At 47.1% G+C, this 25,138-nt stretch overlaps 1 protein-coding gene across 6 annotated transcripts in view; it reads right to left on the minus strand.

Moving 5' to 3' along the window:
* Window positions 1–25,138, minus strand: part of LOC141114279 (NXPE family member 4-like) — a 217,350-nt gene that overhangs the window by 186,416 nt on the left and 5,796 nt on the right. For 2 of the 6 annotated variants that reach the window (XM_073607873.1, XM_073607870.1), the window contains exon 2: window positions 1,305–1,415. The exons of the other annotated variants lie outside the window; for them this stretch is intronic. In XM_073607873.1, the coding sequence (XP_073463974.1) occupies window positions 1,305–1,358 (54 nt within the window). In that variant the 5' untranslated portion in view covers window positions 1,359–1,415. The remainder of the gene's footprint in view (window positions 1–1,304; window positions 1,416–25,138) is intronic. 6 annotated transcript variants of the gene reach the window in all.

Here is a 25,138-nt window from a genome sequence, read left to right on the forward strand (position 1 = left end):
TTTCTGCATGCACGTTTTTGATGCGTTTTTAATGTGTGTTTTGTGTGTTTTTGATGCAGTCCAGTGCATTTTCCCCCCTCTTTTTTCTTAACCTTAAATAAGAACATGTGCGTTCTGGTGCATTCCAGTGCATTTTTGATGCATTTTACAAAAATTTTATATGCAGGAAAAATGCAGCATGTTCTACTTTTTTTTATGGAACGCACTGGAACTGCAAGCATTGGTGAACTATGCCATTGAAAACCATATAACCTACTTTCCATGCATTTTTGTTGCAGAAAAAAACTCACTGGACTGCATATGTTGTGAACTGGCCCTTACTAAAAGGTTATGCGTGTGAGCTTGAGTTAGAACTTAATTTGTAATTAAAACATCTTTGCCATTCTGAAGCTTCCCCCCAACCATTTTGCATATTATTTTATACATACTGTGATTCTGTTTGTACAGTATATGTTTAATATTATTTACAAGCCTAATTTTTATAAAAGACTAATACTGTGTGCTATACCAGGCTATAATAGAGGGGCTGGCAGTGAGCAGAGACACAGAACACAGAGCTGACAGGCAGGGGGTGAGAGGAGAGCAGGGCTGTGGATGACGGAGGGACGTAAACTGACCACGGTGGTCAGCAGCCCTGGTTATCGTGGTCAGCGCAGAGAGGGGGATACAGGAGGTGGTAGGAACAGGCAGGTTTTTACAGTTTAGAGAGGGGCAGATTACACAGAACAAGCACTATGCTGTTTAATCTGCTCTAAGGGACCAGGATTTCCTTTTTTTTTTTTTTAACAAACACTTTAAAGCTGAACGCCTGACTTACCTTTAGCATTGAAGAGTTATAGTGGCTTACCTATGTTAAGGGCATGTGGCCTGGTATGGTTCAGGAGGGGGGGCGCTCTCTCATCCCCATTTCCTGACCTGCCAGGCTGCATGCTCGGATAAGGATCTGGTATGTATTTTGGGGGGGCCCACACTGTTTAAATAAAAAAAAAAAAAAAATGTAAATAGCAAGTGCAATCACGAGTCACTTTAATGTGATTTGACTTTTTTTTTTTTTTTTTTTTAGAAATACAATTTTTGCTGCAGCATGTTCTATGCATGCTATAGATGCACCACTTTATAGGCAGACTAAAAGAAACCCCAAGCACTATATTTAAAGGAATTTTTCATTTTTATTGTTTCACTTTAAGCATCATTAAAATCACTGCTCCTAAAAAAACAATAGTTTTTTTTTTTTTTTAATTTGCATAGATACATATCCCCCAGGGCAGTACCCAGACCCCCATACCCCTTTTTTGGCCAATTACCTGCATATAAGCCTTCAAAATGGACACTTTTAATTTCTCGTGTTTTGCTCCCATAGACTTCAATGGAGTTCATGGTTCGGGGCAGAACTTTTCCCCTGTTCGAGAGTTCTGCTGTGAAATGAACAGGGGGGTGTTTAGCCCATCTTTACTGTAGTGCAGGGTTTAAGAAAGCATTACATTACATTTAGTCCTGTATACAGTGCTATATACACTTTTTTTTGGTTGCTGCGTGTTTTTTTGTTTTTTTTGTGTCTTTTTTTTTGTCCCCTGCCTGACGTTTTTTTTTTTTAAACTGTGTGCCACAGTTTTTCTAATTGCGATGTGGTGTTCCCCTTTTTTTTATTTTTATTTTTTATAGTTTTTACATTTCTGTCAGCGTCAGTCCTCAATTTATAGTGCACCAAACACCACTTTTTAGTAAATAAAGTGCATCTAATTACACATTTCCCAGTATCTTTAAAATTTGGGTTATAAGCCCCCCATCATGTCTGGGAGGTTAACATGGAGAGGCAGAGGCCAACAAAAAGAGGCAAATGTTCCCATGCCATTATGAGGGGGCCAGCAGCGTCTGTGTCCACAGGCAAAGGTGGAAGTGGTCTATCCTCAGGCAGGGCACCATTGTCTCTGTTTAGTGATATTGCCTATGCCATTCAGCCACGGCATGTAGAGGAGGTGGTGGACTGGCTTACTAAACCATTCCCATCTTTCTCATCCTCTTTGACCGTTCAAGCTAGTACTAAAGCGCAGTCCACCGCAGCTGCCAGAGCGGCTTATTCTGCCTCCTTGTCCACAACTACTCCTGCCATAGCCCTACCATCATGCATAAAGGAGTCAGCTGAACTATTTGAACACAGAAGAAGGCACTTTAGGAAGGGAGGAAGGGACTAACATGAGCCAACAGAAGGGGGAGAATACTGATAAACAACAAATTTGCAGTCATGTTCCCCCTGCGTATTGCCAAGTTGGCTCCAGTGATGAGGATGGAGGGGATGCTGATGATGAGGTCACTGACGCAACTTGGAAGCCGGATAGAGCAGAGGAGGAAAGTGAGGGGAAGAAACAACCCTAAGGAGGCAGGATGTCCTCCAGAGGCAGGCATCATAGAAGAATAGAGAGCAGCCACCCTATGACATCAGATTGTGGATCTATTATCTCCTGGCCCACTTCCCAGAGCTCAGCTGTGTGGGCCTTTTTTAGCACATGTGCAGCTGATTGTACTGTTGCAATTTGCAATCTCTGCCGCAAGGAGATCAAGTTTGGCAAAAACACCAGCCATTTGGGTACCACATGCTTGCAAAGGCATTTAACCTTCCACCACTCAGCCCCTTGGCAAAAGCACTTGAAAGCCATACACAAAGGACCAAATGCTTCTCCTCCTCACCTCTCATGTGTAACTATATCTCATGACCTCTCAGCAGCCTCCATTGAAAGGGATGATGGTATAGCAAAGGGTTTCACCAGTCCTTGCAACATGTCTGCCAGCAGCACACCACCAACTGTAGAGTATAGCAAGCAAATTTGCAGAATATGCTGTACTACAATCCCAGGTTCCCAGTCACTATTTCTTTTCACGGTAAGACCATTCCAGCTCTGTACCATCACGTGCAAGGCAATGTTTTGGCATCGTTGGGCAAGGCAGTCAGCCACAAGGTCCGCCTTACTGCTGACTCATGGTCCAGCAAGCATGGTTAGGGAAGATATATTTAGTTCACAGAACACTGGGTAACTATGCTTTCAACTAGAAATATAACAAATAAACCTGCACGATACTACTAAATACGTGTACAAAATGAACACTAGGAAGGATACAGGACAGGGCACAGTGCTGGAGCTTGTTTTACTGTCATGTCTCCATACAGCTGGGATCTGTCAGCTCCCCCCCACTTCCTCTTCCTCCTCCTCCATGCCCTCCTCTGCTGGATTGTCCTATGAACCACCAGTAGCCCCTAAGCATTTAAGGGGCTATTCAACAAGTCAGGCAATAGCACGGTATTAACTATCACTAGCACCACTGTTTGCATTTTACTCTTCTGGCGCCACAGTTTTTTCCTTTTCTTGCTTTCATGAAGACTACCTCTAGAAGGTTATGGGGTAAAGGCGTATGGTAAGCAGGAGTAGGTATGGCGCTGCCCTAATGGGGTTAGAAGGATTTATTTCAATAGTGAACAATTCCTCTGTTTATTATCTGGTATATATAATTTCTGTGAATCTTAAGTATTACTTATAAGTGGTAAACTTTAAGAACCATAAATAAAACCATAAATAAAAAAATCATAAATAAAAAGTTGATAAGTTCAAGTTCCTATGTGTGCCAAAAATGATAACGTGGATATTTTAGGTCTTAACCTGTGATTGATAAAAGGTTGTTGATTACCTCATTATAATAAAGGTGAAATTCCAAAATGAAGTGCCACGATTATTTCATTAACTGGATTCAAAATGACAAAGTGCAATGGTGCAAAAAGAAAACAATGCTGGTATTACAATAAAGTGACTAGTGCTAAATCATACAAAAGATCAAGCATAAAAAGTGACTGATGTGCTTAAAACCAGTATTATTGGATAGGAAAAGTTCCATTGGTCATAAAAAAAAAAAAAAGTTCTTTTAGAGTGATTCTAGGATATTCACTCTCTAGGAAACAAATTGATGTAGGAACACTTCTTATCCAGGTGCTGGCTCTTTAATGGTGCCTCATCAGCATACTCTGATACTGCTTGCACTCACCGGATTTTCTTCCCCCTGCAGGGGTGCAGGCAGTCACAGTATTTGCCACTGCGTAGCAATCATAGATGTCTCCGGTCTGTGCTTTACATGTTGTTTTAGAAACGTCTAACCACTGCGCGGATTTACCCCACACATTCCCTATGGGGTAAAGGCTCCAACAATACAAAAATTTATCACTGTGTGACAGAGGCGTCAAATTTCAATGTTTTACAACAAGACCAATTCTTTCTTCCATCAAGACTACCTCTATAGGGTTAAGGTGTGAAGGAACCACCAACACCCAAAGCCCAATTTTTGCACACCTGTTACTTCCATCCAAAATCTGCGAAGGAGACACCAGACTTTATCTAAAAAGAAATGGTTAATCTTGGCCTGAGTGTACCATAATTTGGCTTCCTCACATAAAGCTTTCTCACTGCGATACAAAACTTTGTTATTTCCATCCAATGTCTACCAAAGAGACACCAGAATTTATCCAAAAAATCTCTAATTTTCTCTAATTTTGTTCTGAACGCACTAAATTGTGGCCTCAACATACAGACTGGCTCCCCAAGCTGTTTACTAAATAAAGAAAGCTTGCAGGGAAAATCCATTTAAATGTATTTGTTTTCTTTATAAATTTCAGTTTTGCTGCAGCAGGTTCTATACACAGTACAGATGCACTACTTTACAGGCAGACTAAGGGAACCTCCCAGGCACTATATTATTGTTTCATTTTAAGCATCATTAAAATCACTGCTCCTTTAAAAACTATATTTAAAAAAAAAACATTTGCATTGGTACATGTCCCCCAGGGCAGTACCCAGGTCTCAGTACCCTTTGTATGGCCAATAACTTGCATATAAGCCTTAAAAACAGGGACTTTTGAGAGGCGCATATGTGAAGTTCACCAAGATGGCCGCATCTGGACTACTGACCCCAGCTGCAGCCAACAGAGCCCGCTAAACAAGCCGGTGTCACCGCCATCTGATCCGGGACAGCCCAGGGAATCACTCGATGTCTGTGGGCTCCACACAGAGGAACCTCTCCATCAGCTGGATTCCACACTACAGCAGCCCGACCCCTTCAAAATGGCAGCCGTGGCCCCACGAGGCAAGGACCTGGAGCTGGACGAATCCATAGCAGACCAGGACACTGACCCCGCACCAGCTAACTCCCAGGGGAGTAACACAGTGAGTAACCCACAAATGGCTTCACTCTCCCCCACATCCACTGAGTCATTAATAAGCAGATCCCTGGGAGGATTTCACCTGACACCCATGAGTGACCTTTTAACTACACCAGACAACTGCTCAATTGGGCCTCACCTCTCCCCTCATTCCCCTGCAGACCTGCCTGCAATGATGTCTGCTTTCTCTAACATGCTAACCAGGGGATTGGCTCAAACAGCAGCCCAGATAACCCCATCTATACACGCTGATTTGCAGCAAATAGGGGTCTGGATTGAAACAATAGAAAAGAAAACTGACCAGGCTGCTGGTAGAATTAACCAGAACACTGCCAGGATCCAAGATCTTCAGGATCAGCTGGAGATGGCCCTATATAAAATTGATGACCTGGAAAATAGGTCCAGACGATACAAGTTTAGAATTAGGGGTCTTCCGGAAACGGTGAAAGATGTTCCAACGGCAGTTCGCTCCCTTCTTAGAGACCTAACACCAGAAATCTCTGAACACAGGCTAGAACTAGACAGAGCACACAGGGCCCTACGACCTGTACGTAAGGATGGTCTTCCCAGGGATGTAATCGTCAAACCCCATTTTTATGCAGTCAAAGAGGGGGTGATGAAAGCATCACGGAATTTAGATATGCTTACAATCCAGGGCCACCAAATTCAAATTTTTGTGGATCTCTCCCCATACACGGTCCAAAAAAGGCGCACTTTGAAACCATTGCTCCAGATCCTAACGCAAAAAGAAATTACATATAGATGGGCCTTCCCTTTTCGCCTGAATTTCTCCTACCAGAACAAGCCCTATGGCATCTCATCCTTTGGGGAAGGAGAACATTTGCTAGCACGCCTGGGGCTCATCCCCCAGGAAATCCCACAACCAACCACCATCAGAGGACCCCCTCCATGAAATGCCCATCTCCACCTAGCCCACTGACCCCTGTCTGGCAAAAACAGCAGTCGAAAAGGTCAAAAGACTCTCGCCCCCCTAAAGTGATGCTTCAACATGTGGGAAGTCCTGCTTTAAACCACTCCTTCTGGAACTGTTTTCAGGACTCCTAGAGGTTTTCTCCCAGATCGCCTTAAATGCACAACCAAACCCGAATTGGGGGAACTGTTGTTTATCTGCATAGCTTTTTCTACCAATGAATGCCAAGCTCTGCAGTTAATAAGAGCTTGCTTCCTGTTTCAAAAAAATTTTTTATATTTTTTATTTTTTCCCCTCCCCATTTGTCTTATGACCAAGTAAACATATATCCAACACTCCGATGGACTCTGGACAGCTGAGAGGCGAAGCCCTTTTTTTTTTTTTTGCTTTGCCACCTCACAGAGGGGTATAGCAACTACTCTTAGCACTGTGGGGGGCTGCAGAATGTTATCAACAGCTGTTTGAGCAGAATATTGTAATTTGGGGGTTCAGTGATGACAGCAAAGAGGTCCCGGGAACAATGGACTTCTTGCTGGAGTCACGGACCACCTGGGAGACAGCTCCTCCCATATGGTTCATTATTTTTCATAGTTTGTACTTTGACAGAGCTCTGTCTATCAAATGTTAATGTTGATATACAATGGTGGGTTAACCAGAACAGTTGCAATGCACCTCCCTTAGTCACTGTGAGGATGAAGTTCTCCTTACAGGGACAACACAACTTACCCAGGATGAGAGAAGATTTCCCTCTCCTGGGATCCGGGGGGGAGTGGCAGGTTCCTTCCCCACTCCACTTGTACACTTGACAGATGTATGTACTAATCAACACTTCTTTTTCTTCTTCTCTCCCTTTACTTTTCTCTCATCTTCTCTCTTCCAATCATCCAGCGACCAACTTACTCATACAAGATCATACAAGGGTCTACCCATATCCGATTCACAAGCTCGGGTTTCCAGGGAACGTGTGAGCATGACACTTCACCAAGACATCTTTTCTATTGGGGTAAGATACCTCTCAATTTAGCGCACTTTCACTTCTCTGATCCGACAATAACCATTCTATCTCACAACACCAGGTAAAACGTAGAAAAATGCTCCAACTATACCACACCTTAGGGGGGATATCATTCTCCTACAGGAGACACACTTCCCATCCTCTTACAGTATAACCCAACATTCCTACATCAACGGTTTCCACAATTCTATTTGGCCAATGCTGACAATAAAACAAGAGGAGTAGCTATAGGATTCTCCAAAAAACTCAACTTCACATCAGGGCCGATCCTAGGGTCACAGACGCCTGGGTGCAGAAATATTACTGGCGCCCCCACATGGGCGTGGTCATCTTACCAACTCCTCCCCATTACAAATGTTTCTATGGCAATGACTCAGAGATGCTCCCCTTAGAAGTCTTTGTTACCTTGGGATCCTCCCATGATCTCTTAACAATAAAGAAAATACAGGAAGAGAGTACACTAATGAGACCTTGAGGGGAGTCTCTCTGATGCACACACAGAGGGCTGTCTGTTAGAATGAGCCCCCAGATATAATACAGGATATGGTCAAAGACTGCAGACATGATAGAAGAGACGGTCAGAGACTGCAGACATGGTAAAGGAGATGGTCAGAGACTGCAGACATAATACAGGAGATGGTCAGAGACTGCAGACATAATACAGAAGATGGTCAGAGACTGTAGACATGATACAAGAGACGGTCAAAGACTGCAGACATGGTACAGGAGACGGTCAGAGACTGTAAACATGATACAAGAGATGGTCAGAGACTGCAGACATAATACAGGAGATGGTCAGAGACTGCAGACATACTACAGGAGATGGTCAGAGACTGCAGACATGATACAAGAGACATCAGAGACTGTAGACATGATACAAGAGAAGTCAGAGACTGTAGACATGATACAAGAGAAGGTCAGAGACTGCAATCATGGTAGAGGAGATGGTCAGAGACTGCAGACATAATACAGGAGTTGGTCAGAGACTGTAGACATGATACAAGAGACAGTCAGCGACTTCAATCATAGTACAGGAGATGGTCAGAGACTGCAGATATGATACAAGAGATGGTCAGAGACTGCAGACATGGTACAGGAGATGGTCAGACTGCAGACATGGTACAGGAGATGGTCAGACTGCAGACATGGTACAGGAGATGGCCAGAGACTGCAGACATAATACAGGAGATGGTCAGAGACTGCAGACATAATACAGGAGATGGTCAGAGACTGCAGACATGATAGAATAGATGGCCAGAGACTGCAGATATAATACAGGAGATGGGCAGAGACTGCAGCTATAAATCAGGAGATGATCAGACCCTGCAGTTCCTATGGACGTTAGTAGATAATTGCCAATCGGCCCTCTCACCTGACCCAGCGATACAACAACGATTCCTCTGATCAGGAGTCAGCTCACTCTGAATTGCCCGTGGCGACTCCGCTGGGCAGCACCCAGATCTGTATTCTGACTCCATTCCTTTCTCTGCCAGGGATGGCGCTAGGCTGTGTGGCTTTCCCTCTGGTGGCGCAGGGCACCGGGGTTCTCTCTCTGATGGTGTTCTCTCAGCACTGCCCTCTCCCTCTGGAGTCCTGGGTGTACTTCCCTGAAAGCTTTCCCGGACTCCTGTCTCTCTCTCTCTCTCTCCCATTCAGCTGAGCATGCTGTGTGGGCTGCAGTTTCCGTGTTACAGTGGGGCTGCCAGTTCTCGGGACTACATGTCCCACAATCCTCTTCTCTGCTTCTTTTTCTATTCTATTTCTTCCCTGGCTGATATGAAGGCGGGGGAAGAGACAGTGGGCAGCTGTGCTGGCCAGCGCCACTCACAAGTACAGCAGTGCACATGAGGAGGAGAGGGAGAGGGAGGGGGAGGGGGGAAAGAAGAGCCCGCAGCTGCAGTGGCGTCACTAGGGTTGGTGTCACCAGGTGCGGTATAACATAGTGTATAGACCCCCTTCGTCAGTGCAGACCCCCACTAAATATAAACACCTCCCTCAGTACAGACCCCCTTCATCAGTATAGACCTCCCCAGGACAAACCACCCCCCCTCCATTGGTACAGACCCCCACATGGACAAACCCCCCTCTATTAGTACAGACCCCCCAGGACAAACCCCCCCTCCATTAGTACAGACCCCCCCAGGACAAACCCGCCCTCTATTAGTACAGACCCCCCAGGAGAAACCCCCCTCCATTAGTACAGCCCCCCTGTCAGGAAATGTTCCATCCGCTGGTAATATCTGTCATTTGGCATGCAGTACTGAGGTCCACCAGCAGGTGTCTCCTGGCAGTTTGGAACTGTCAGGAGAGCTTTTCCCTGCTGATGTTATGTCATCTTTGGGCCGCAGTACGGGCATCCACCAGTGGATGGATCCTGGCAGTGTGGAGCAGACAGTACCTCCTACAATCAGGTGTCACTTGAGGCCAATCACAGGCCTATAAATACCCGGCAAGCACTCACATGTTGGCCTTGGTTTCTTCCTTGCGCCCTGACCTGCTAGCTTGTGATCAGATCCTGATTCTGAACCTGTTCCTGTGCCCTGAACCTGTGACCTGTGTATCTGATCCTGTCTCCCTGTCCCGATCTCTATCCTGTCCCACCTGTTACCTTGCATCCCTGCCTGCAGTCTGATCCATCCATCCTCTCCCTGTCCTGTGTTCCATACCCCATTTGCTGATCTCCCTGTGTATGACCTTGGCCTGGCTTACGTTTATGTCTCTGGAACATCCCCTGTCCATCTGCTGATCTGCTGTGTAGGACCCTGGCCTGGCTATTGTTTATGATCCTGGTATTTCCCATTTATTGTACTTATCTGTCTGTTGTTATTTGTGGGTCTCTGTCTGTTGGTTGGTTATTGCACTGTCATATTGGAGGTGGTTGTACTATATTATTCACTTACTTTAATAAATTACTATATTTTCACTTATATACGTTTTGGTGTCCTTTGTCGCAGATCACATGGTTCTGGTCACACCTGTTCATGACAGTAAACCAAGGCCATCTCTGACCAGAAGTAACTGCGCAGAGGAACCATTGTATTGCTGTTACTGCTACTAAAATGCAATCAGAAACAGTTGTTCTCCTTGCCTCACTGGTGTTGGAGGATAACAATTACTGTTGTCTGGTATTGAAAGAGTGGGCCAGGGATCAGCTCCTGGAGTGTATCCGTCTGGCCCATTCTCTGGTTGATCAGGGTAGATTACTGTTTAAAAACGTTCAGCCCCTGACACAGGTGTGTGCTAAGCTAGCCTTGTCTAGCAGTCCTAAAGGAAGTGACAAATTTTCTCCCCCCTTCAGTAGTGATCAGGTGGAGTCTCTGGTATGGCTGTTGGAAGATGATGCTGTATACTTCCTAGAACATTATTCAGCTTGTCCTAAACAGGTGCTAGTGGATTGTATAGATTTGGTGCAGTCCCTGGTTAGACAGGCAGTATGTGAACCCACGTTTGTTCAACCTGTACTACAGGCATGGTCAGACTTATTATCTCCAGCCTCGGTCAGCTCTTCACAACCCGGACCTGCTATTAGACACCTGCCTGCCCAAGAGTCTTTTTCCCCTTCACCCATGGCAACCTCCATTTCAGCCCAATATACCCTGCTTCCCACCAAATATCAATACTTTGTCTCTACCCGCTGCACTTATCCTGCCTTTAACCCGCCTGCCTCTTCTCTGCTACCTACAACTTCCCCACAAGAACTTCCTCTGGCCACTGTTTCCTCTTCCTTGCCATATCCCAGCCCTTCTCATCAGTACACCTCACCTCCTACCTACAGTCCTGCAGTCACCTACAGATCTCAAGCAGTTAAGCCAAAGAAGAAATGGAAGTTCTTTCCAACCCACACGATCCTGCCAGTAACCCAACCTGCCTCCACACCAACCAACCTGCTCCAGTCTGCTTGCATGCCAGCTGAACCTGATAACCCATCTGATTCTGCCAAATCTCTGCCTGCTATCCAGCCAGTGTCACAGCCTGATGTGTTCCTGTTTGCTGCCCAGCCTGATGTGTTCCTGTCCGCTGCCCAGCCTGATGTGCCACTGTCTGCTGCCCAGCCTGATGTGCCACTGTCTGCAGCCCAGCCTGATGTGCCACCATCTGCAGCCCAGCCTGATGTGCCACCGTCTGCAGCCCAGCCTGATGTGCCACCGTCTGCAGCCCAGCCTGATGTGCCATCGTCCGTTGCCCATCCTGATGTGCCACCGTCCGCTGCCCATCCTGATGTGCCACCGTCCGCTGCCCATCCTGATATGCCACCATCTGCTGCACAGCCTGATGTGCTCCTGTCCGCTGCCCAGCCTGATGTGTTCCTGTCTGCTGCCCAGCCTGATGTGCCAGTGTCTGCTACTCAGCCTGTTGTACCAATGCCTGTGCCCGCTGTCCAGTTTGAGGTCCCAGTGCCTGCTGCTCAGCCTAACATCCCAGTGTCCATGTTCCATTCTGACGCTCCAATGACTACTGCCCAATCCGATGCACCCGTTGTTCAGCCTGTTATGCCAGCACCTGCTGTTCTGCCTGATGTGCCAGCGCTTGTGTCTGCTGCCCAGTCTGAAGTTCCAGTACCTGCTGCCTGGTCTGATGTCTTGGTACCCGCTGTCCAGTCCGATGAGCCTGCCTTCCAGTCTGATGTGCCCGCTTCCCAGTCTGATGTGCCCGTTTCCCGGTCTAATGTGTCCACCTTCCAGCCTGATGTCTCAGTGCTTGCTTTCCAGCCTGTTGTCTCGTTGCCTGCCTTCCAGCCTGATGTCTTGAGATTAGTATCTCAGCCTGAAGTTTCGGTGCCCGTGTCTCAGCCTGAAGTTTCGGTACCCGTGTCTCAGCCTGAAGTTTCGGTGCCCGTGTCTCAGCCTGAAGTTTCGGTGCCCATTACCCAGTCTGCTGAACTGGTGCCCGTTACCCAGTCTGCTGAACTGGTGCCTGTTACCCAGTCTGCTGAACTGGTGCCCGTTACTCAGTCTGCTGAATCGGTGCCCGTTATCCAGTCTGCTAAACCAGAGTCCATCACTCGGCCTGCTAAGCCAGTACCCATTATTCGGCTTGCCAGACCAGTGCTCGTTACCCAGCTCGCTGAGCCGGGGCCCGTTATCCAGCCCACTGGGCCGGGGCCCGTTGCCCAGCTTGCTGAGCCGGGGCCTGTGATCCAGCCTGCCCTTACGGTGCTCGCTGTTTGGCCTAATGTTCCACAGCCTGCTGCCCAGCTCGACGACCTGGAGCCTGCTGCCCAGCTCGACGACCCGGAGCCTGCTGCCCAGCACAACGACCCGGAGCCTGCTGCCCAGCTCGACGACCCGGAGCCTGCTGCTCAGCTCTACGACCCTGAGCCTGCTGCCCAGCTCGACGACCCGGAGCCTGCTGCCCAGTTCGACGACCCGGAGCCCGCTGTCTGCTCTGATGTGCCTGCTGTCTGCCCTGAGGTGCCTGATGCCCAGCCTGAAGTGCCTGTTGCCCAGCCTGATGTACCCCCATCTGTTGTTCTGCTTGATGCCATAGACTATGGACAATTACAACCAGTTGGAGTGTCCGGAGGCCGCTCCTTTGAGGGGGGGTACTGTCAGGAAATGTTCCATCCGCTGGTAATATCTGTCATTTGGTATGCAGTACTGAGGTCCCCCAGCAGGTGTCTCCTGGCAGTTTGGAACTGTCAGGAGAGCTTTTCCCTGCTGATGTTATGTCATCTTTGGGCCGCAGTACTGGCGTCCGCCAGCGGATGGATCCTGGCAGTGTGGAGCAGACAGTACCTCCTACAATCAGGTGTCACTTGAGGCCAATCACAGGCCTATAAATACCCGGCAAGCACTCACATGTTGGCCTTGGTTTCTTCCTTGCGCCCTGACCTGCTAGCTTGTGATCTGATCCTGATTTTGAACCTGTTCCTGTGCCCTGAACCTGTGACTCGTGTATCTGATCCTGTCACCCTGTCCCGATCCCTATCTTGTCCCACCTGTTACCTTGCATCCCTGCCTGCAGTCTGATCCATCCATCCTCTCCTTGTCCTGTGTTCCTTACCCCATCTGCTGATCTCCCTGTGTATGACCTTGGCCTGGCTTACGTTTATGTCTCTGGAACATCCCCTGTCCATCTGCTGATCTGCTGTGTATGACCCTGGCCTGGCTATTGTTTATGATCCTGGTATTTCCCCCCAGGACAAACCCCCCTCCTCCATTAGTACAGACCCCCCAGGACAAACCCCCCCTCCATTAGTACAGACCCCCAAAGACAACCCCCCCTCCGACAAACCTCCCCTCCATTAGTACAGACCCCCACCCAGGACAAACCACCCTCCGTTAGTACAACCCCCCAGGACAAACCCCCCCTCCATTAGTACAGACCCCCCAGGACAAATCCCCCCTCCGTTAGTACAGACCCCCCCAGGACAAACCCCCCTCCATTAGTACAGACCCCCTCATGACAAACCCCCCTCCATTAGTACAGACCTCCCAGGACAAACCCCCCCCTCCATTAGTACAGACCCCCCCAGGACAAACCCCCCCTCCATTAGTACAGACCCCCAGGACAAACCCCCCTCCTCCATTAGTACAGACCCCCCAGGACAACCCCCCCTCCCTCCATTAGTACAGATCCCCCCAGGACAAACCCCCATCCATTGGTACAGACCCCCCCAGGACAAACCCGCCCCCTTCCATTAGTACAGACCCCCCCAGGACAAACCCCCCTCCTCCGTTAGTACAGAACCTCCAAGACAAACCCCCCTCCTCCATTAGTACAGACCCCCAATAACAAACCCCCTCTCCATTAGTACAAACCCCCCAGGACAAACCCCCCCTCCATTAGTACAGACTCCCCTAGGACAAACCCCCCCTCCATTAGTACAGACCCTCTCCTCCATTAGGGTACATAAAAACACCCGGGCGGCAGCTAGAGAGGAGAGGACAGTGTGCAGCCGTGCCACCCAGGTGGAGAGCAGATGGAGACAGGCTTGGGCGGGAGTGAGAGACAGAGGAGGAGAGCATGGATCAGGCACGGTGATGGACCACCCCACCCCCCAGCGACGTCACTGCGCGGCTGGTCTCTCTCCACACAGAGACCAGCCGCTCCAATCTCCAGCGGCTGCTCTCCTTCTCTGACAGGAGGAGGGAGGGGGGACGGCCTTGAGCAGCAAAAAACAGCTGCGACGTTGACCTGCGGAGAGAGCCGCGTCTGGACACAGGAAGGAGGAGGAAGGAGGGCAGCACTCTGGTGCTTCAGCGCCCTCACCTCTCTGGCGCCCGGGTGCACTGCACATTATCAATGGTTATTAGAGACCCAGGGGGCCACTTCCTTCTGATTGAGGGCTCCATAGATGGGGGGACTTACACATTTGTCTTTTACTATGCCCCTAACAAGGGTCAGGGAATGTTTTTTGAATCTATGCTAACTAAATTACGACCACATTTTAAAGGAACTGTCGTTATGGGGGGAGAAGGGGAGACTCAAATCTACCATTTGACCTATCCCTGGACAAATCCAGAGCGAGGCCACCAAAAGATGAACGCCCACCCAGACAGAGCTTAAAAATAGCACAATTGCTAAATACCCTAAGCCTAGTAGATAGTAGATATATGGAGGGAGCTGAAACCCCCCCCCCGCCAAAGATTACACGCACTACTCAGCCCCGCACCAGACCTATACCAGGATAGGCCACATTTTTTTACCAGCCTCAGCCATCCCACTAGCCGTTACCTCTAAGGTCAGAGACACACCGATATCAGACCACTCCATTATGTCCCTATCCATAAAATGTCACATAGGAGCAGAGAGACCCTATAAATGGCGGCTTAATGAATTATTATTGAGCAATCCAGTCCATTGTACTATTATCGAGAAATCCTCACAGGACTTCTTCCTTGATAATGATGATGGTGCAACTGCCCCATCAATACTTTGGGCAGCACACAAGACGGTACTGAGGGGCAGGTTGATTCAACTGTCCTCTCAAATAAAACGTGAACACAAGGCAGATGTTCAGAAACTTACCAGGGAGTTCCTAGAAATAAGTAAATCGCATAAAAGTAACCCTTCAGCTGACTCTTTACGCAAACTGGAGACATCGCGAGTACAACTCAACCTAGCACTAACCACCACAGCAGATAAATACCTCACATGGAAGGGTGCAAAATTCTATTACCAATCTAAAAAAATAGGAACTAAACTGGCAGCGAACCTGAGCCCCAAGATACAAACACTGTCTTTTCTTAAGATTGGAACCTCTACGGGAGACCTGACTAGGTCAGATCAGGGTTTATCACTTCCCAAATTAACGGACACGCATAGGGAAATCCTTGACAGTCCCTTTTCAATGGAAGAGGTTTTAGAGGTTTTAAAATCACTTAAACAAGGCTCGACCCCAGACGGTTTCTCGGGATGTTATTACAAAAAATTTGGACCTACTCTAGCTCCCTACATGGAACGGTTCTATAATTCTCTACAGGGAGGGACCCCCATGGATAAGGATTTAAATATAGCCTTTTTATCGGTAATCCCCAAACCGGGGAAAGTTGGAAGCGAGGTGAGCAATTACCGCCCAATCTCCCTTATAAACAATGACATTAAAATTATGACTAAATTCCTGGCAACCAGAATGTCTAGCTTTATAGCTAAGTATGTACACAAAGACCAGGTGGGATTCACCCCAGGGAGACAGGGCCCGGACCAAGGAAGAAGAGCCACAGATTTCACTATTACACTCACAGTGGGATGGAGGGGCCCCGCAAGAAAGCTTTCTGGTCTCTATTGGCTTTTGATTCTGTCTCGTGGCCATACCTCTTTGACATTTTGAAATTGGTTTCCTTCTAAGTATGTATTTATATCTTTTTTGTCTGTTCATCCTATTTTGATTCTCTATTTTATTTGCTTTGTTATTGTGCAGGTGACCTCTGATCCTTGTTAACGATCGTGGTCCGATACCCATGTATAAATATATTGTTACGTTTTCTGTTTACATTGTCCTATTCCTCTCCCCTTGTTCTCTATATATACCAGACTCTCTGGTTAGCTAGCTAGATCTTATGAAACAGTGGAGACTGTGAAACGCGTCATCTGATTGGCCACCGAGAAACGGCACTTCAGGTCCACGTAGCTTGCATTCCACGCTGACACGCACTTCTGGTTCTGGGTTTCCGGTTGTCATGCTTTCCACAGAGAACTGCAGTGTACTGGCTTTCCCACTTCCCGGGCATCCACAGAGGCTTAACCACAACTTCACCGCCACTTCATTCTTCAGTGGCATACCATCCATATACACTGTGACCAAGCCAGCTTCTTACCACACGGACAGCAACTCGGACCGCAGAGTGACCCTGATATCCGGGCCTCTTACTCATATGCCTGAAATCATTTCCCTCTTGTGAGTAGCCATTTGGCTTGTGTTGTCCTATTGAATGAATATTTTAATACTGCACTGTTTGGCGCACCTTGTCTTTTTCCGACAGTGTCAGTCAGTAGGACAGTGGATGGAGCCAGTCGGTAAGGCAGAGGTTGTTGTCAGTAGGGCAGAGGTTGTTGTCAGTAGGGCAGTGGATGGTGTTGGTAGAGCAATCGGATGATGCTAGTAGAGCAGTAGATGTGTCAGTAGGACAGTGCACAGTGTCAGTCAGTAGGACAGTGGATGGAGCCAGTCAGTAAGACATTGGACAGTGTCAGTAGTTTTTTATCTTTATTATTTTAGTTTGATTATTATTTACAATTTTATTATTTGATTATTTTTTACACTTTGGTGGTTTTGGTGAAATATCAGGGGTCTAAACAGACCCCTGATTTCTAATTTTTTAAACAGAAGAAAGAGTTTGAGGACTCCATCTTCATCTCTGCAGCCTGTGGATTCCTGTCAGAAACCATGAATCAGACTGAGACAGAAGTACAGTTAATCACACTTGTTTAATAAAAATAAAAAAGTAAACAGAGTAAGCGTAGTCAATGCATAGCCAGAGTTCAGTAACCAGATCGGGTAGTCAGCCAATGCCAATGTCAGAGAGCCAGAGATCAACTTAGCAAGCAGGATCAGGAGCCAGAAGGGACGTCAGCCAAGCAAGTCTTCAACAGGAATGCAGGAGAAAGTCTATGAGATGTGACCAAAGGCGAAGGCAGAGATGAAGTGAGCTGGACGGTTTTAAGTAGGCAGGACTGACGAGCAGATCTTCAACAGCTGAGTCACTGTGGAGAGAAAGGAGCTGACAATCAGCTGAGCAGCCAGCTCAAAGACGGAAGGGCTGAGCCCAGCCCTGACAGTACCCCCTCCTCAACGACCCCTCCCCCTCGGAGGACCACCGAGCTTGAGGGGAAAACGTCTATGGAAAGGACAGGGGCATGTACGTCCGAGGATGAGACCCAAGAGCATTCCTCCGGACTGTACCCCTTCCAATGCACCAGGTACTGTATGCGCCCACGGAACCTATGGGATTCAACAATGGATTGTACTTCATACTCCTCATGGTTCTCAACCTGTAGAGGGTGAGGACGTGGCACCGAGGTGGTAAAGCGGTTGCAGACCGAAGGTTTCAATAAGGAGACATGAAACACATTAGAGCGCATACTAGGAGGAAGGTCCAACACGTAAGTCACTGGGTTAATCCTGCGAAGGATACGGAAATGCCCAATAAATCTAGGTGCGAACTTCAAAGAAGGAACACGAAGTCGGAGGTTGCGAGACGACAGCCAGACTCTGTCCCCAACCTGGTAGGAAGGCGCAGGCAGGCATCTGCGGTCAGCATGGAGTCTGTACCTATCGTTAGCATGTCGCAAAGCCTCCTGGACTTGTGCCCAAGTGCCACTTGTGCCACGGAGATGCTCCTCTAAAGCAGCAATACTCTGCAGAACAAACGAGGCAGGCAAAACGGAAGGTTGGAAACCATAGTTCGCCATAAACGGGACAAACGGGAAGCTGAATTCAAGGCACTATTGTGAGCAAACTCCGCCCACAGTAAGAGGTCTGACCAGTTGTTATGATGGTAAGAAATATAGCAACATAGGAATTGCTCCAAGGACCGATTGGCTCGTTCTGCTGCCCCATTAGTCTGCGGGTGATACGCAGAGGAGAAAGCAAGCTGAGTACCCAACTGTGCACAAAAGGCTCGCCAGAACCGGGACACAAACTGACTACCCCTGTCTGAGACAATCACCTTGGGTAGCCCATGTAAGCGGAAGATCTCCCGAGAAGCCAGTTCCTTAGAAATAGGCAACTTCTTAAGTGGAATACAATGGGACATTTTTGAGAACCGGTCAACCACCATAAGGATAACTGTGTTGCCCTGGGAGTTGGGTAACTCCACAATGAAATCCATAGACAGGTGGATGCAGGGCCTCTCTCCATTGGGTATGGGTTGTAGGAGGCCCACTGGAAGGTGTCGTGGAGTCTTACTCTGAGCACACACGGAACAGGCAGCTACGAAGGCAGTTACATCAGCATGTAGACTAGGCCACCAGAATTGTTGGGAAATGGCCCAAAAGAGTTAATTCTTCCCAGGGTGGCCAGCAGCCTTGGGAGATTGGTAATTCTGGAGCATGGCAGTACAAAGACTCTCAGAAAAAAAGCAGCGGTCACAAGGTTTCTCAGGAGGAGCATCGACCTGAGCAGCAAGAATTTTGTCACCCAAAAAAGAAGTAAGACTGTTGCAAACCGTAGCCAGAATACCATCAGGAGGAATCACAGTAACCGGAACCAACTCCATCTTGGAAGTGGAGGGAAATTTTGGTGACAAGGCATCAGCCCTTACATCCTTAGTACTGGGTAAGAATGAGACAATGTAATTAAAACTCGTGAAGAAAAGAGCCCATCCTGCCCTTCTGGGAGAGAGGCCCTTAGCCTCAGACAAGAATGTAAGATTCTTATGGTCAGTAAGAATGGGAACCGGAACAGTGGTACCTTCAAGGAGATGTCTCCATTCTTTAAGGGCTAAAATGATTGCTAACAGCTCTCTGTCACCAATCTCGTAATTGCACTCTGCCGGTGACAATTTCTTGGAAAAGTAGCCACACGGATGCATAGCGCACTCAGAGTTAGGACATTGAGACAGAAGGGCGCCAACTCCAGTCTCGGAAGCATCAACTTCTAGGTAAAAGGCAGCGTAGGATCAGGGTGTGCCAACACAGGAGCAGAAACAAAGGCAACCATGAGACTCTCAAAGGCCTTAATGGACTCCGGAGACCAACTCTGTGGGTTGCCATCTTTCCTGGTCATATCAGTCAGGGGCTTGACCAGACACGAGAAGTTACGAATAAACTTTCCGATAATAGTTGGCAAAGCCAAGAAAACGATGCAGAGGACGTAAACCCACGGGTCGAGGCCACTGTAGGACCGCTGAACGTTTCTCTGGGTCCATCGATAAACCAGTAGTGGAAATGACATAGCCCAGGAATTTCACCTGTTCACAATGGAATTTGCACTTTTTCAATTTACAATAGAGATTGTTCTCTCGTAGTCTCTGAAGCACACGACAGACATCTGTGTGGTGGCTTTCCAGGGACTTGGAAAATATGAGGATATTGTCGAGATAAACCATCATACATAACTGCAACAAATCTCGGAGGACATCGTTAATGAACTCCTGGAGAACTGCCGGAGCGTTACAAAGGCCAAAAGGCATTACGAGATACTCATAATGACCTGATCTGGTATTAAACACAGTTTTCCACTCGTCGCCCTCCTTAATCCTGACAAGATTGTATGTCCCTCTCAAATCAAGCTTTGTGAAAACCATTGCTCCCTTGAGGCAGTCAAATAACTCCGTAATCAACGGAATGGAATAGGCATTCTTAATCGTGAAATGATTGAGACCCCTATAAATCGATACAAGGTCTCAGTTCACCACTCTTCTTCACAAAAAAGAAACCAGCACCAGCAGGAGATGAGGATTTGCAGACGAAACCACGAGAAAGTGTGTCTGCAAAATACTCCTCCATGGCCTTATCCTCCAAAACCAACAAAGGGTAAACTCGGCCATGAGGGGTATGGGACCAGGTTGAAGGTCAATTCATACGCAATCATACGACCGGTGTGGAGGCAAAGTACCGGCTTGACCCTTGTCAAAGACATCGCCGCTAAAATCGCAGTACTCCTCCGGCAGGGAGGAAAGTGAAGAGGTGCACAGGACCTTGGCTACCTTCTAGAAGCATCTCTCATTGCACTGTGGCGACCAGGACAGAACCTCAGCATGGAGCCAATCAAAATAAGGGTTGTGCCTCTGTAACCAAGGATAACCAATAACCAGCAGAAACTTAGATGAGGAAATAACTTGGAATTGGATTATCTCATGGTGAAGCGCCCCTATGGCTATGGACAACGGAACAGTCTCATGAGTCACATGGGCAGACTGTAGAGGTCTCCTGTCAAGAGCCTCAATGGCAAGTGGAGTGTCACGCAGCTGCAGCGGAATCGAGTGCTTCGATACAAAGGCAGCATCAATGAACAGGCCTGCAGCCCCAGAGTCGATCAGAGCCTGTATCTTGACTGATGACTCAGCCCAAGACAGGGTAACCGAACCAGGGGCTTATCTTTCTGGGAAACTGGAGACGAAACAACACCACCTAAGGTCTGTCTGTGACAGGACCTCAAGGTTCGGTGTTCCCTGGATGGGAAGGACAAGACTTCAAAAAGTGACCAGCCTGGCCACAATAAATGCATAATCTCTCCCTCCTCATAAGGGCTCTCTCATCCACAGAGGGACGCATGAAGCCCAAGTGCATGGGTTCATCTTCACAGACTGACTCATTACCAGGAAGCATGGGAGGTGAGGGAGGCAAGGGTGGGACTGCAAAGCTCGGAGACAAATGTACAGGTGGCGCTCCTTAAAAGAGAGTCTCTCTGAGTCTGGAGTCAATGAGGATGGCAAATGTGATCAACCTCTCCAGCTCAGTGGGTATATCTCGGGCTGCTATCTCATCCTTGATGTTATCCAAGAGACCATGAGAGAAGGCAGCCACGAGGGCCTCATTGTTCCAAGCAACCTCTGCTGCCAGAGTATGGAATTCAATGGCGTAATCGGCAACAGTTCTCGTACTCTGTTTGATGGACATGAGGCTCTTGGCAGCAGAAGCAGAGCGTGCGGGAACGTCAAATACCCTTTTGAAGGAAGCCGCAAATTCTGGGTAACTCAGGACCACGGGTTTTTGCGTCTCCCATAGAGGGTTTGCCCAGGTCAAGGCTCTCTCAGAAAACAAAGATATCATGAAACCTATTTTGCTTCTGTCTGTGGGAAACACCTGGGGCAGCATCTCAAAGTATATCTCAACCTGGTTGGGAAACCCTCTGTATTGAACTGGATCGCCCCCAAATCGCTGGGGAAGTGGAGCGGAACCAGACATGCCTTTTATAGAGGTAATACTCAAGGCGGGTGCCTGCACAGGGACTGGAGCAGCAGCAGGGATGGCCTGCAACACAGGTTGTACCGGAGCAGCCATAGTGGAAGATTCCAGGTGAGCCGTGTGACTCAGGAGCGTTTGTAATGCCAAGGCAAACTGATCCATGCGGTGATCCTGGTCATCCAATCTGGAAAAAATATTACCAACAAGTGGACTGACTGCATCTTGTGAATTCATGGCCTTCGCCTACTGTCCGAAACCATGAATCAGACCGAGACAGAAGTACAATTAATCCCACTTGTTTAATAAAAATAAAAATGTAAACAGAATAAGCGTAGTCAATACATAGCCAGAGTTCAGTAACCAGATCAGGTAGTCAGCCAATGCGAATGTCAGAGAGCCAGAGATCAATGTAGTAGTACAGCAACCAGGATCAGGAGCCAGAAGGGACGTCAGCCGAGCAAGTCTTCAACAGGAACGCAGGAGAAAGTCTCTGAGATGTGACCAAAGACGAAGGCAGAGATGAAGTGAGCTGGACGGCTTTAAGTAGGCAGGACTGACAGGCAGATCATCAACAGCTGAGTCACTGTGGAGAGAAAGGAGCTGGCAGACCAGCTCAGAGAAGGAAGGGCTGAGCCCAGCCCTGACAATTCCATATACAGGTATCCTTCAACCACACACCAAAGAAAAACTATTAAACCCCCAGGAGATGGCAGATGCCTTTGCAGATTTTTATGACTCTCTATATAATTTGAATCATGATTCCGCTGCACCGCAACCCTCAGAAAAAGATATCCAGCAGTTCCTGACACGTCATAATCTCCCAATCTTGAGTGAATCCCAACTGACATCGCTAAATGCTCCTCTGACAGAATCACAATTTTTAAAAAATCATTAATTTTTTACCACTAGGTAAATCACTGGGCCCTGATGGCCTTACTAACGAATACCTTAAAATTTTCAACGATACCCTCACCTCCTTCCTGCTCCCAGTTTTTTCTAAAGCATCCGAATCTGCTTCTTTTCCCTCTGAAATGTTGATGGCGCATGAAGTGACTCTCCTAAAACCATGGAAAGACACCAATACACCTGCAAACTTTATAGCCACCAGATTACTTAATATTTTACCCTCTCTAATTAAACCAGATCAACTCGGATTTATCAGGGGCAGACAAGCACCTGATGCCACCAAGCGACTAATCAACCTCTTTCACCACACAGAGCTGACCCGAACGCCTTCTCTGCTGCTTTCCATAGATGCAGAGAAGGCGTTTGACAGGGTCCATTGGGGATACATGTCTGCGGCACTGACCCAGTTTGGCTTTTCTGGCCTAATCCTGTCCATGATTAAGGCTCTCTACTCCTCCCCATCTGCTCGGGTTTTAATTCGACCTCCTTTCCAAATCTTTTCCTATTTTTAATGGCACCTGTCAGAGATGCCCTCTACCCCCATCAATATTTAACCTTATGATCGAACTGCTGGCAGAAGCTATCCGCTCGAATCCACACATCTCTGGGTTCAAACTCAACCGTAGACTTCATATGATTAATCTTTTTGCAGACGATGTAATCCTTATTTTGTAATCCTTATTTTATTTACCACTGGGATTTTTGCCCATTTCTCCTTGCAAAACTGCTCCAGCTCCATCAAGTTGGATGGCTTGCGCTTGTGAACAGCAATATTTAAGTCTGACCACAGATTTTCTATTGGATTGAGGTCTGGGCTTTGACTAGGCCATTCCAACACATTTACATGTTTCCCCTTAAACCATTCAAGTGTTGCTTTAGCAGTGTGTTTGGGGTCATTGTCCTGCTGGAAGGTGGACCTCCGTTCTAGCCTCAAATCACACACAGAGTGGTACAGGTTTTGCTCAAGAATATCCCTGTATTTAGCACCATCCATTTTTCCCTCAACTCTGACCAGTTTCCCAGTCCCGACTGCTGAAAGACATCCCCACAGCATAATGCTGCCACCACCATGTTTTACTGTGGGGATGATGTTCTTTGGGTGATGTGATGTGTTGGGTTTGCGCCAGACATAGCGTTTTCTTTGATGACCTCATCAGACCAGAGCACCTTCCTCCATAAATTTTGGGAATCTTCCACATGCCTTTTCACAAACTCAAAACATGCCATTTTGTTTTTTGCTGAAAGTAATGGCTTTCTTCTGGCCACTCTGCCATAAAGCCCAACTCTATGGAGCGTACGGCTTACTGTCGTCCTATGTACAGATACTCCAGTCTCTGCTGTGGAACTCTGCAACTCCTCCAGGGTTATCTTAGGTCTCTGTGCTACCTCTCTGATTAATGCCCTCCTTGCCCGGTCCGTGAGTTTTGGTGTGCCGCCGTCTCTTGGCAGGTTTGCTGTTGTGCCATGTTCTTTCCATTTGGTTATGATAGATTTGATGGTGCTCCTAGGGGTCATCACAGATTTGGATATTTTTATTATAACCTAACCCTGACTTGTACTTCTCAACAACATTGTGCCTTACTTGTTTGGAAAATTCCTTGGTCTTCATGGCAGTGTTTGGTTAGTGGTGCCTCTTATGTAATAACAGATCATGTGACAGGTCGACATCATTTTACTAATTATGTGACTTATGAAATTAATTGGTTGCACCAGAGCTTTTTATGGGCTTCATAACAAAGGGGGTGAATACATACGCACATGCCAATTATCAGTTTTTTATTTCTGAAAAATAGTTTTATGTATATATTTTTCTAATTTTACTTCACCAACTTAGACTATTGTGTTCAGATCCACCACATATAATTCAGATTAAAAAACATTGAACTAAAGGCTGTAATGTAACAAAATAGGTAAAAAGCCAAGGGGGGGTGAATACTTTTGTACACTGTACTACACGGACTGCACTATATGTGCTGAACTGTGTTATATATACTTCAGGGACTGCACTATATACTCTGAACTGTATTATATATACTACACTGAATGTACTATATACTCTGAACTGTATTATATACACTACAGAGACTGCACTATATACACTGAACTGTATTATATACACTACACGGACTGCACTATATAGTCTGAACTGTATTATATACACTACACTGACTGCACCATATACTCTGCACTGTATTATATATACATCCATCCTGGAACTGTTTTTTTGCCTGTGTAGACTGGGGGAAGCTTGACACCTGCCTGTGTGGTGAGAAAATGAGAAATCCTATGTCCTGTACGGTGGCAATCCTCTTAAACACGGAGATAGGTGCTGGGGGCGCACCTAGTTGATAGCCAGGGAACCTGTGTGTAGTAAGTTGCCAAGTTGGCAAGGGTTTATTTTCTTTATGTTTCTGTTTGTTTTGTTGCAATTTTTTTTACCTTGTACATAATGTAAATAAACCTCTCCTTGTCTTTTCACCTGCACCTGTTTGCTGTGCCTAATTTTGTGTTGTGAACTCATCCAGGGGGTCACACACACCCGCTGCCAAGCTAACTCCCTCACATTTGGAATTTGACAGCGAAAAGGAAAAGAATGAAGACCACCGCGAAATAGGAAGTGGCAGATTAGGACGATCTGCCTAGCAACAGCCATTTCTGGTAAGTAAAAAATTTATTTTTTTCAATTTTTTTCACATTTTTAGGAGCCTTTTTTTTTGTATTTTTTTTTTTTTAGGGTGGACCTCTGCTTTAAGGTACAATACATTTCAGTATAGTATATTTATGCAAGACATCCTGT

The sequence above is a fragment of the Aquarana catesbeiana genome, linkage group LG12 (genome assembly GCF_042186555.1).
Source record: "Aquarana catesbeiana isolate 2022-GZ linkage group LG12, ASM4218655v1, whole genome shotgun sequence".
Lineage (NCBI taxonomy): Eukaryota > Metazoa > Chordata > Amphibia > Anura > Ranidae > Aquarana > Aquarana catesbeiana.